Source organism: Oncorhynchus tshawytscha, linkage group LG07 (assembly GCF_018296145.1).
Source record: "Oncorhynchus tshawytscha isolate Ot180627B linkage group LG07, Otsh_v2.0, whole genome shotgun sequence".
Classification (NCBI taxonomy): domain Eukaryota; kingdom Metazoa; phylum Chordata; class Actinopteri; order Salmoniformes; family Salmonidae; genus Oncorhynchus; species Oncorhynchus tshawytscha.
Window position 1 is genome coordinate 39,615,588 of NC_056435.1, and position 12,917 is coordinate 39,628,504.

Sequence of the window (12,917 nt, forward strand, 5' to 3'; positions counted from 1 at the left end):
CAGTGCTCTGCTGCTCAAGCTGTCACTTTAGGTTGGATGGGTACATTTAGGCCCTCACTGCTGTCACCCTGCCTTGCCCCGTTTATGTTGTGGAGGTGGATCAAGGTCTCTTTCCCTCCCTGCTCATAATACTCCCCTCCTCCCACTCTCATCCTCCACACACTAGCAGCCACAGCACGACTCCCACTCTAATCTGTCTTCATTCTCTATCCTCCTCCTCTACTCTCAGCTGAGTCCATAGCCACTTGAGCACATTACAATAAGCACATTCAGACTCATCACAGTGTGAGAGAATTATAGAAGCTCCCATTATGGAGCCTTTAGATTTAGTATATCTAAAAATGACAAAATTAACTGTCAGTCAAAGACCACTTTCTGTGTGTCCTTGAGCTGAACTACAATGGCTTTTAAAAAAATATATATATTCTGTCTGAACAAATGAAAAACACACAATACTGGCTATACCTGTAATATGAATGGAACTCCATGAAAATAACATGGCAAATGCTGCCATTCCATTTGCGTTCTCAAGGAAGTGAATATGTGAACGGTCAGTTAGTGACCAATTGCGGTGCACACCTTTAATTTGCCAGCCAGCTGTGGCAGAGATGGTGTCAGGCTTTTAACACTGGCTGAGCGTAATGCCAGGTAATGTGCTCAGTGAGGTTAAGCGAACGCAACGTCAGGCTCCTGCATCATCATAACGTTAGCGCCCAGGCACATTAAAATGTTTGTCACCGGCCATTCTCTTTTAGTGTTGAGTGTGATGGCCTGTTTTCCGAGTTATGGATGAGGCAATTTTTCCAGCAACCCATTTTGTGGAGTCAAGACGGCAGTGTAAAACAAGCCCTTGCAGTTCAATTTGTCGTCTTTAAATCGTAAAATCACACAAGTGTGAAGATAATGGATGAATTCTACACACTGGGTGGTACTACAGTATGACTTTAACACAAGGCCCAGTAATATTGATGTAATACTCACTTGTCTGGTCTCCCAGGCACCTGCAGGCGTAAGCGGCACTTGTTGGCACTCTGAAGTTGATCCTCCTTGATCCGAATGAGTCTCTGTAGAGCTAGACACCAGTCCTGGGCCACAGTCGTGTTCAGGTTCTATGATCCACAAACACACAAGAACATTCTGCTGTGACAAGAAAATATAGCTACAGTACATACTCCCATGTGCACGATATTCTTCTTTCGACTCCTACATGATGCACTTCTGTGTACATTCACAAGCTAACATTAATATGCTTGCACTCACACCTTTATATTTATGGACAGTACTGACAAACTCAGCAAAAAAATAAAATTTCCCCTTTTCAGGACCGTGTCTTTCAAAGATAATTTGTAGAAATCCAAATAACTTCACATATCTTCATTGTAAAGGGTTTAAACACTGTTTTCCATGCTTGTTCAATGAACCATAAACAATTAATGAACATGCATCTGTGGAATGGTCGTTAAGACACTAACAGCTTACAGACGGTAGGCAATTAAGGTCACAGTTATGAAAACTTAGGACACTAAAGAGGCCTTTCTACTGACTCTGAAAAACACCAAAAGAAAGATGTCCAGGGTCCCTGCTCATCTGCGTTAACATGCCATAGGCATGCTGCAAGGAAGCATGAGAACTGCAGTTTTGGCCAGGGCAATAAATTGCAATGTCCGTACTGTGAGATGCCTAAGACAGCGCTACAGGGAGACAGGAGGATAGCTGATCCTCTTTGCAGTGGCAGACCACATGTAACAACACCTGCACAGGATCGATACATCCGAACATCACACCTGCGGGACAGGTACAGATTGGAAATAACAACTGCCTGACTTACACCAGGAACGCACAATCCCTCCATCAGTGCTCAGACTGTCCGCAATAGGCTGAGAGAGGCTGGACTGAGGGCTTGTAGGCCTGATGTAAGGCAGGTCCTCACCAGACATCACCAGCAACAACATCACCTATGGGCACAAACCCACCATCGCTGGACCAGACAGGACTGGCAAAAAGTGCTCTTCACTGACGAGTCGCGATTTTGTATCACCAGGGGAGATGGTTGGATTCGCGTTTATCATCGAAGGAATGAGCGTAACACCGAGGCCTGTACTCTGGAGCGGGATTGATTTGGAGGTGGAAGGTCCGTCATGGTCTGGGGTGGTGTGTCACAGCAACATCGGACTGAGCTGGTTGTCATTGCAGGCAATCTTAACGCTGTGCATTACAGGGAAGACAACCTCCTCTCTCATGTGGTACCCTTCCTGCAGGCTCATCCTGACATGACCCTCCAGCATGACAATGCCACCAGCCATACTGCTCATTCTGTGCGTCATTTCCTGGAAGACAGGAATGTCAGTGTTCTGCCATGGCAAGCGAAGAGACCGGATCTCAATCCCATTGAGCACGTCTGGGACCTGTTGAATCGGAGAGTGAGGGCTAGGGCCATTCCCCCCAGAAATATCCGGGAACTTGCAGGTGCCTTGGTGGAAGAGTGGGGTAACATCTCACAGCTGAAAATAAACGGTATTGACAGTGAGAGGATATTTCTTTTTTTGCTGAGTTTACTTACACTCTCTATGAAAAGAACCTTCCACCCCTTCCTCAGAAAACTGCTTTGATTTATAGACATTTTCATCAACCCACGGCAAAGCACTTCATACCATCAAATACGTCATACACATTACATCTCCTACACCACTTTTACAGTTAAGTCCCCCCAGTCATACTGTAAGAATCAAATCAATTTATGAAGTCAATGAGCCATGCGGAAGTATTTCCTATATTTGTTTGGTGGACATTTATATTATAACTGGGTGGAGTGTGAAAATCAATAATATGGAGTAAAGCCCATTTTACTCCACCTTAAAAAAATAGAGATCCAAAAGGCCACCTTTCCACTGAGAGGCTCTTTGGTGATTGCTGGAGTATACTGTGACTGTGTTATGTACAGTAGCTTTAATGTGATTGTGGCTACTGGTAGGTGTCCTGATTTGAACACAACAGAGCTCACTGCAGGAGAGAGAGGCACTACATTCTTCAGGAGATAGCCCTCAAATCTGTCACATCTCTGATTCTCTGTTTTTGATATTTTTTGGTATTTTATTAGGATCCCCCATGGGGATATCAAATGTATTTATGCTGTTATCAATTGGTGATTCCAGAAAGATGTGTAGCTTTTATATGATCACATTTGAATTGCATTTTAATTCTCCATTTTGTATTTCATTGTGAACGTTCCCAGAAATAGATTTCCCCAAATGTCTTCCTCTCTATCATGTTTATTGCTGTACAATGCCCTGCATTTAACAAAATAACACTGTTCATGCATTTTCAATATCCAATCAAAGCATTCTGTGTTCTCAGAGTTCAGACCTGTAAATAGTTGGGTTGTGGAAGAAAGAAATCACTTTACTTTATTTTGACTTATCAGCTTTATGAAAAATGTGTCAAGCTGCAAATTAAATCTCTTTAAAGTAAAGACCATTGTTTTTGGAGGTCAGGCTGCGGTTCACATTTTTAAAGAAGGTAATATGGATGTAGGCTTTTGTGAGTAACTCGGAGGCAGCATGGGCTATGAGGTGATGCAATAAATACTATAGTAAAACAACATGTTGGGTTGGGCTGTGTATACCAAGTATGTCTCCTATAGCATTCCTACACTAAGTAGTGATACATAGTAATTAGTGGGGTGGTGTCATATAGTAAGAAGTGGGGTGGGCTGGTATTATATAGTAAGAAGTGGGGTGGGCTGGTGTTATATAGTAAGAAATGGGGTGGGCTGGTGTTATATAGTAAGAAGTGGGTGGGCTGGTGTTATATAGTAAGTAGTGGGGTACGCTGTTGTTATATAATAAGTATTGGGGTGGGCTGTTGTTGTATAGTAAGCAGTGGGGTGGATTGGGGTGGGCTGGTGGTACATAGTATGTAGTGGGGTGGTGTTATATTGTAAGTAGTGGGCTGGTGTTATATTGTAAGTAGTGGGCTGGTGTTATATTGTAAGTAGTGGGCTGGTGTTATATTGTAAGTAGTGGGCTGGTGTTAAATAGTAAGAAGTGGGTTGGGTTGGTGTTATATAGTAAGTAGTGGGGGGATGTTATATAGTAGGTAGTGGGCTGGTGTTAAATAGTAAGAAGTGGGTTGGGGTGGTGTTATATAGTAAGTAGTGGGGGGATGTTATATAGTAGGTAGTGGTGGGATGTTATATAGTAGGTAGTGGGGTGGTGTTATATAGTAGGTAGTGGGGTGGTTTTATATCGTAAGTAGTGGGGGATGTTGTATAGTAGGTAGTGGGGTGGTGTTATATAGTAAGTAGTGGGGTGGTGTTATATAGTAAGTAGTGTTGGGATGTTATATAGTAGGTAGTGGGGGATGTTATATAGTAGGTAGTGGTGGGATGTTATATAGTAGGTAGTGGGGTGGTGTTATATAGTAGGTAGTGGGGTGGTTTTATATCGTAAGTAGTGGGGGATGTTGTATAGTAGGTAGTGGGGTGGTGTTATATAGTAAGTAGTGGGGTGGGGGATGTTGTATAGTAGGTAGTGGGGTGGTGTTATATAGTAAGTAGTGGGGTGGTTTTATATCGTAAGTAGTGGGGGATGTTATATAGTATGTAGTGGGGGATGTTATATAGTAGGTAGTGGGGGATGTTATATAGTAGGTAGTGGGGTGATGTAATATAGTAAGTAGTGGGGTGGTGTTATATAGTAAGTAGTGGGGTGATGTAATATAGTAAGTAGTGGGGGATGTTTTATAGTAGGTAGTGGTGGGATGTTATATAGTAGGTAGTGGGGTGGTGTTATATAGTAGGTAGTGGGGTGGTTTTATATCGTGGGGGATGTTATAAGTAGTAGTGGGGGGATGTTATATAGTAGGTAGTGGGGGGGATGTTATATTGTAGGTAGTGGGGGATGTTATATAGTATGTAGTGGGGTGGTGTTATATAGTAGGTAGTGGGGGATGTTATATAGTAAGTAGTGGGGGATGTTATATAGTAGGTAGTGTTATATAGTAGGGGATGTTATATAGTGGGGGGATTTTATATCGTAGTAGTGGGGGATGTTATATAGTAAGTAGTGGGGGGTGTTATATAGTAGGTAGTGGGGTGGTGTTATATAGTAGGTAGTGGGGGATGTTATATAGTAAGTAGTGGGGTGGTGTTATATAGTAGGTAGTAGGGGGGGATGTATTATATTAGGTAGTGGGGTATTGTTATATAGTAAGTAGTTGGGGGATGTTATATAATAAGTAGTGGGGTGGTGTTATATAGTAGGTAGTGGGGGATGTTATATAGTAGGTAGTGGGCTGGTTTTTATATAGTAAGTAGTAGGGGGGATGTTATATAGTAAGTAGTGGGGGATGTTATATAGTAGGTAGTGGGGTGGTGTTATATAGTAGGTAGTGGGGGGGATGTTATATAGTAAGTATTGGGGTGGTGTTATATAGTAGGTAGTGGGGGATGTATTATAAAATTAGGTAGTGGGGTATTGTTATATAGTAAGTAGTTAGGTAGGGGGATGTTATATAGTAAGTAGTGGGATGGTGGTATTATATAGTAGGTAGTTGGGGGATGTTATAATATGTAGTGGGGTATTGGGTGGTGTTATATAGTAGGTTGTGGGGGATGTTATATAGTAAGTAGTGGGGGATGTTATATAGTATGTAGTAGTAAGTAGTGGGGTGGTGTTATATAGTAGGTAGTGGGGTGGTGTTATATAGTAAGTAGTGGGGTGGTGTTATATAGTATGTAGTGGGGTGGTGTTATATAGTAAGTAGTGGGGTGGTGTTATATAGTAAGTAGTGTTGGGATGTTATATAGTAGGTAGTGGGGGGATGTTATATAGTAGGTAGTGGTGGGATGTTATATAGTAGGTAGTGGGGTGGTGTTATATAGTAAGTAGTGTTGGGATGTTATATAGTAAGTAGTGTTGGGATGTTATATAGTAGTTATATAGTAGTAGTGGGGGATGTTATATAGTAAGTAGTGGTTGGTATTGTAATATAGTAAGTAGTGGTGGTGGTGTTATATAGTAAGTAGTGGGGTGGTGTTATATAGTAAGTAGTGGGGTGGTGTTATATAGTAGGTAGTGGGGGGGATGTATTATAAAATTAGGTAGTGGGGTATTGTTATATAGTAAGTAGTGGGGTGGTGTTATATAGTAAGTAGTGGGGTGGTGTTATATAGTAAGTAGTGGGGTGGTGTAATATAGTAAGTAGTGGGGGGATGTTATATAGAAAGTAGTGGGGTGGTGTAATATAGTAAGTAGTGGGGTGGTGATATATAGTAAGTAGTGTTGGGATGTTATATAGTAGGTAGTGGGGGATGTTATATAGTAAGTAGTGGGGTGGTGTTATATAGTAAGTAGTGGGGGATGTTATATAGTAGGTAGTGGGGGATGTTATATAATAAGTAGTGGGGTGGTGATATATAGTAAGTAGTAAGTAGTGGGGGATGTTATATAGTAAGTAGTGGGGGATGTTATATAGTAAGTAGTGGGGGATGTTATATAGATGTTTTATAGTAGGTAGTGGGGTGGTGTTATATAGTAGGTAGTGGGGGATGTTATATAGTAGGTAGTGGGGTATTTTATGTAGTAGGTATTTTATTAGTAGGTTGTGGGGGGATGTTATATAGTAGGTAGTGGGGGGATTTTATATAGTAAGTAGTGGGGTTGAGTGGTGTTATATAGTAAGTATTGGGCTGGTGTTATATAGTAAGTATTGGGGTGGTGTTATATAGAAAATAGTGTGGTGGTGTCATATAGTAAGTAGTGGGGTGGTGTTTTATAGTAAGTAGTGGGGGGATGTTGTATAGTAAGTAGTGGGGTATTGTAATATAGTAAGTAGTGGGGTGGTGTTATATAGTAAGTAGTGGGGTGGTGTTATATAGTAAGTAGTGGGGTGGTGTTATATAGTAGGTAGTGGGGGGATGTATTATAAAATAAGGTAGTGGGGTATTGTTAAATAGTAAGTAGTTGGGGGATGTTATATAGTAAGTAGTGGGGTGGTGTTATATAGTAGGTAGTTGGGGGATGTTGTATAGTAAGTAGTGGGTGGTGGTTTTATATCGTAAGTAGTGGGGGATGTTATATAGTAGGTAGTGGGGGATGTTATATAGTATGTAGTGGGGTGGTGTTATATAATAGGTAGTGGGGGGATGTTATATAGTAAGTAGTGGGGGATGTTATATAGTAGGTAGTGGGGGATGTTATATAGTATGTAGTGGGGTGGTGTTATATAGTAGGTAGTGGGGGATGTTATATAGTAAGTAGTGGGGGATGTTATATAGTAGGTAGTGGGGTGGTGTTATATAGTAGGTAGTGGGGTGGTTTTATATCGTAAGTAGTGGGGGATGTTATATAGTAGGTAGTGGGGGATGTTATATTGTAGGTAGTGGGGGGATGTTATATAGTATGTAGTGGGGTGGTGTTATATAGTAAGTAGTGGGGTGGTGTTATATAGTATGTAGTGGGGTGGTGTTATATAGTAAGTAGTCGGGTGGTGTTATATAGTAAGTAGTGTTGGGATGTCATATAGTAGGTAGTGGGGGGATGTTAAATAGTAGGTAGTGGTGGGATGTTATATAGTAGGTAGTGGGGTGGTGTTATATAGTAAGTAGTGGGGTGGTGTTATATAGTAAGTAGTGTTGGGATGTTATATAGTAGGTAGTGGGGGGATGTTATATAGTAGGTAGTGGTGGGATGTTATATAGTAGGTAGTGGGGTGGTGTTATATAGTAAGTAGTGGGGTGGTGTTATATAGTAGGTAGTGGGGTGGTGTTTATATAGTAGGTAGTGGGGTGGTGTTGTATAGTAGGTAGTGGGGTGGTGTTGTATAGTAGGTAGTGGGGTGGTGTTGTATAGTAGGTAGTGGGGTGGTGTTGTATAGTAGGTAGTGGGGTGGTGTTATATAGTAGGTAGTGGGGGGATTTTATATAGTAAGTAGTGGGGTTGAGTGGTGTTATATAGTAAGTATTGGGCTGGTGTTATATAGTAAGTATTGGGGTGGTGTTATATAGAAAATAGTGTGGTGGTGTCATATAGTAAGTAGTGGGGTGGTGTTTTATAGTAAGTAGTGGGGGGATGTTATATAGTAGGTAGTGGTGGGATGTTATATAGTAGGTAGTGGGGTGGTGTTATATAGTAGGTAGTGGGGTGGTTTTATATCGTTAGTAGTGGGGGATGTTATATAGTAAGTAGTGGGGGGATGTTATATAGTAAGTAGTGGGGTGGTGTTATATAGTAGGTAGTGGGGGGTGTATTATAAAATTAGGTAGTGGGGTATTGTTATATAGTAAGTAGTTGGGGGATGTTATATAGTAAGTAGTGGGGTGGTGTTATATAGTAGGTAGTGGGGGATGTTATATAGTAGGTAGTGGGCTGGTTTTATATAGTAAGTAGTGGGGGGATGTTATATAGTAGGTAGTGGGGGATGTTATATAGTAAGTAGTGGGGGATGTTATATAGTAAGTAGTGGGGGATGTTATATAGTATGTAGTGGGGTGGTGTTATATAGTAAGTAGTGGGGTGGTGTTATATAGTATGTAGTGGGGGATGTTATATTGTAGGTAGTGGGGGATGTTATATAGTATGTAGTGGGGTGGTGTTATATAGTAGGTAGTGGGGGATGTTATATAGTAAGTAGTGGGGATGTTATATAGTAGGTAGTGGGGTGGTGTTATATAGTAGGTAGTGGGGTGGTTTTATATCGTAAGTAGTGGGGGATGTTATATAGTAGGTAGTGGGGGGATGTTATATAGAAAGTAGTGGAATGGTGTTATATAGTAGGTAGTGGGGGGATGTATTATAAAATTAGGTAGTGGGGTATTGTTATATAGTAAGTAGTGGGGTGGTGTTATATAGTAAGTAGTGGGGTGGTGTTATACAGTAAGTAGTGGGGTGGTGTTATATAGTAAGTAGTGTTGGGATGTTATATAGTAGGTAGTGGGGGGATGTTATATAGTAAGTAGTGGGGTGGTGTTATATAGTAAGTAGTGGGGTGGTGTTCTATAGTAAGTAGTGGGGGGATGTTATATAGTAAGTAGTGCGGTGGTGTTATATAGTAAGTAGTGTTGGGATGTTATATAGTAGGTAGTGGGGGGATGTTATATAGTAAGTAGTGGGGTGGTGTTATATAGTAGGTAGTGGGGTGGTGTTATATAGTAGGTAGTGGGGTGGTTTTATATCGTAAGTAGTGGGGTGGTGTTTTATAGTAAGTAGTGGGGGATGTTATATAGTAGGTAGTGGTGGGATGTTATATAGTAGGTAGTGGGGTGGTGTTATATAGTAGGTAGTGGGGTGGTTTTATATCGTAAGTAGTGGGGGATGTTATATAGTAAGTACTGGGGGATGTTATATAGTAGGTAGTGGGGTGGTGTTATATAGTAGGTAGTGGGGGATGTTATATAGTAAGTAGTGGGGTGGTGTTATATAGTAGGTAGTGGGGGATGTATTATAAAATTAGGTAGTGGGGTATTGTTATATAGTAAGTAGTGGGGTGGTGTTATATAGTAAGTAGTGGGGTGGTGTTATACAGTAAGTAGTGGGGTGGTGTTATATAGTAAGTAGTGTTGGGATGTTATATAGTAGGTAGTGGGGGGATGTTATATAGTAAGTAGTGGGGTGGTGTTATATAGTAAGTAGTGGGGTGGTGTTCTATAGTAAGTAGTGGGGGGATGTTATATAGTAAGTAGTGGGGTGGTGTTATATAGTAAGTAGTGGGGTGGTGTTATATAGTAGGTAGTGGGGTGATGTTATATAGTAAGTAGTGGTGGGATGTTATATAGTAGGTAGTGGGGTGGTGTTATATAGTAAGTAGTGGGGTGATGTTATATAGTAAGTAGTGGTGGGATGTTATATAGTAGGTAGTGGGGTGGTGTTATATAGTAAGTAGTGGGGTGGTGTTATATAGTAGGTAGTGGGGTGGTTTTATATAGTAGGTAGTGGGGTGGTGTTGTATAGTAGGTAGTGGGGTGGTGTTATATAGTAGGTAGCGGGGTGGTTTTATATCGTAAGTAGTGGGGGATGTTGTATAGTAAGTAGTAGTGGGGGATGTTATATAGTAGGTAGTGGGGTGGTGTTATATAGTAGGTAGTGGGGGGATGTTATATAGAAAGTAGTGGAATGGTGTTATATAGTAGGTAGTGGGGGGATGTATTATAAAATTAGGTAGTGGGGTATTGTTATATAGTAAGTAGTGGGGTGGTGTTATATAGTAAGTAGTGGGGTGGTGTTATACAGTAAGTAGTGGGGTGGTGTTATATAGTAAGTAGTGTTGGGATGTTATATAGTAGGTAGTGGGGGGATGTTATATAGTAAGTAGTGGGCTGGTGTTATATAGTAAGTTGTGGGGTGGTGTTATACAGTAAGTAGTGGGGTGGTGTTCTATAGTAAGTAGTGGGGGATGTTATATAGTAAGTAGTGCGGTGGTGTTATATAGTAAGTAGTGTTGGGATGTTATATAGTAGGTAGTGGGGGGATGTTATATAGTAAGTAGTGGGGTGGTGTTATATAGTAAGTAGTGGGGTGGTGTTATATAGTAGGTAGTGGGGTGGTTTTATATCGTAAGTAGTGGGGTGGTGTTTTATAGTAAGTAGTGGGGGATGTTGTTATATAGTAGGTAGTGGGGTGGTGTTATATAGTAGGTAGTGGGGTGGTGTTATATAGTAGGTAGTGGGGTGGTTTTATATCGTAAGTAGTGGGGGGGATGTTATATAGTAAGTACTGGGGGATGTTATATAGTAGGTAGTGGGGTGGTGTTATATAGTAGGTAGTGGGGGATGTTATATAGTAAGTATTGGGGTGGTGTTATATAGTAGGTAGTGGGGGATGTATTATAAAATTAGGTAGTGGGGTATTGTTATATAGTAAGTAGTTGGGGGATGTTATATAGTAAGTAGTGGGGTGGTGTTATATAGTAGGTAGTTGGGGGATGTTATAATATGTAGTGGGGTGGTGTTATATAGTAGGTAGTGGGGTGGTTTTATATCGTAAGTAGTGGGGGATGTTATATAATAGGTAGTGGGGGGATGTTATATTGTAGGTAGTGGGGGATGTTATATAGTATGTAGTGGGGTGGTGTTATATAGTATGTAGTGGGGTGGTGTTATATAGTAAGTAGTGGGGTGGTGTTATATAGTATGTAGTGGGGTGGTTTTATATAGTAAGTAGTGGGGTGGTGTTATATAGTAAGTAGTGTTGGGATGTTATATAGTAAGTAGTGGGGTGGTGTTATATAGTAAGTAGTGGGGTGGTGTTATATAGTAAGTAGTGGGGGGATGTTATATAGTAAGTAGTGTTGGGATGTTATATAGTAGGTAGTGGGGGGATGTTATATAGTAAGTAGTGGGGTATTGTAATATAGTAAGTAGTGGGGTGGTGTTATATAGTAAGTAGTGGGGTGGTGTTATATAGTAAGTAGTGGGGTGGTGTTATATAGTAGGTAGTGGGGGGATGTATTATAAAATTAGGTAGTGGGGTATTGTTATATAGTAAGTAGTGGGGTGGTGTTATATAGTAAGTAGTGGGGTGGTGTTATATAGTAAGTAGTGGGGTGGTGTTATATAGTAAGTAGTGGGGTGGTGTTATATAGTAGGTAGTAGGGGGGATGTATTATAAAATTAGGTAGTGGGGTATTGTTATATAGTAAGTAGTTGGGGGATGTTATATAGTAAGTAGTGGGGTGGTGTTATATAGTAGGTAGTGGGGGATGTTATATAGTAGGTAGTGGGCTGGTTTTATATCGTAAGTAGTGGGGGGATGTTATATAGTAAGTAGTGGGGGATGTTATATAGTAGGTAGTGGGGTGGTGTTATATAGTAGGTAGTGGGGGATGTTATATAGTAAGTAGTGGGGTGGTGTTATATAGTAGGTAGTGGGGATGTATTATAAAATTAGGTAGTGGGGTATTGTTAAATAGTAAGTAGTTGGGGGATGTTATATAGTAAGTAGTGGGGTGGTGTTATATAGTAGGTAGTTGGGGGGATGTTGTATAGTAAGTAGTGGGGTGGTTTTATATCGTAAGTAGTGGGGGGGATGTTGTATAGTAAGTAGTGGGGTGGTTTTATATCGTAAGTAGTGGGGGATGTTATATAGTAGGTAGTGGGGGATGTTATATAGTATGTAGTGGGGTGGTGTTATATAATAGGTAGTGGGGGATGTTATATAGTAAGTAGTGGGGGATGTTATATAGTAGGTAGTGGGGGGATGTTATATAGTATGTAGTGGGGTGGTGTTATATAGTAAGTAGTGGGGTGGTGTTATATAGTATGTAGTGGGGTGGTGTTATATAGTATGTGTAGGTGGTGTTATATTGTAGGTAGTAGGGGATGTTATATAGTATGTAGTGGGGTTGTGTTATATAGTAGGTAGTGGGGGATGTTATATAGTAAGTAGTGGGGGATGTTATATAGTAGGTAGTGGGGGATGTTATATTGTAGGTAGTAGGGGATGTTATATAGTATGTAGTGGGGTGGTGTTATATAGTAGGTAGTGGGGGATGTTATATAGTAAGTAGTGGGGGATGTTATATAGTAGGTAGTGGGGTGGTGTTATATAGTAGGTAGTGGGGTGGTTTTATATCGTAAGTAGTGGGGGGGATGTTATATAGTAGGTAGTGGGGGATGTTATATAGAAAGTAGTGGAATGGTGTTATATAGTAGGTAGTGGGGGATGTATTATAAAATTAGGTAGTGGGGTATTGTTATATAGTAAGTAGTGGGGTGGTGTTATATAGTAAGTAGTGGGGTGGTGTTCTATAGTAAGTAGTGGGGGATGTTATATAGTAAGTAGTGGGGTGGTGTTATATAGTAAGTAGTGTTGGGATGTTATATAGTAGGTAGTGGGGGATGTTATATAGTAAGTAGTGGGGTGGTGTTATATAGTAGGTAGTGGGGTGGTGTTATATAGTAGGTAGTGGGGTGGTTTTATATC

General features: G+C 40.8%; 1 protein-coding gene across 1 annotated transcript in view; it reads right to left on the minus strand.

Moving 5' to 3' along the window:
* LOC112254482 (rho guanine nucleotide exchange factor 10-like protein) overlaps window positions 1-12,917 on the minus strand; it is a 149,145-nt gene that overhangs the window by 112,824 nt on the left and 23,404 nt on the right. Inside the window, exon 11 of the mRNA XM_042324390.1 lies at window positions 982-1,109. Within this exon, the coding sequence (XP_042180324.1) occupies window positions 982-1,109 (128 nt within the window). The remainder of the gene's footprint in view (window positions 1-981; window positions 1,110-12,917) is intronic.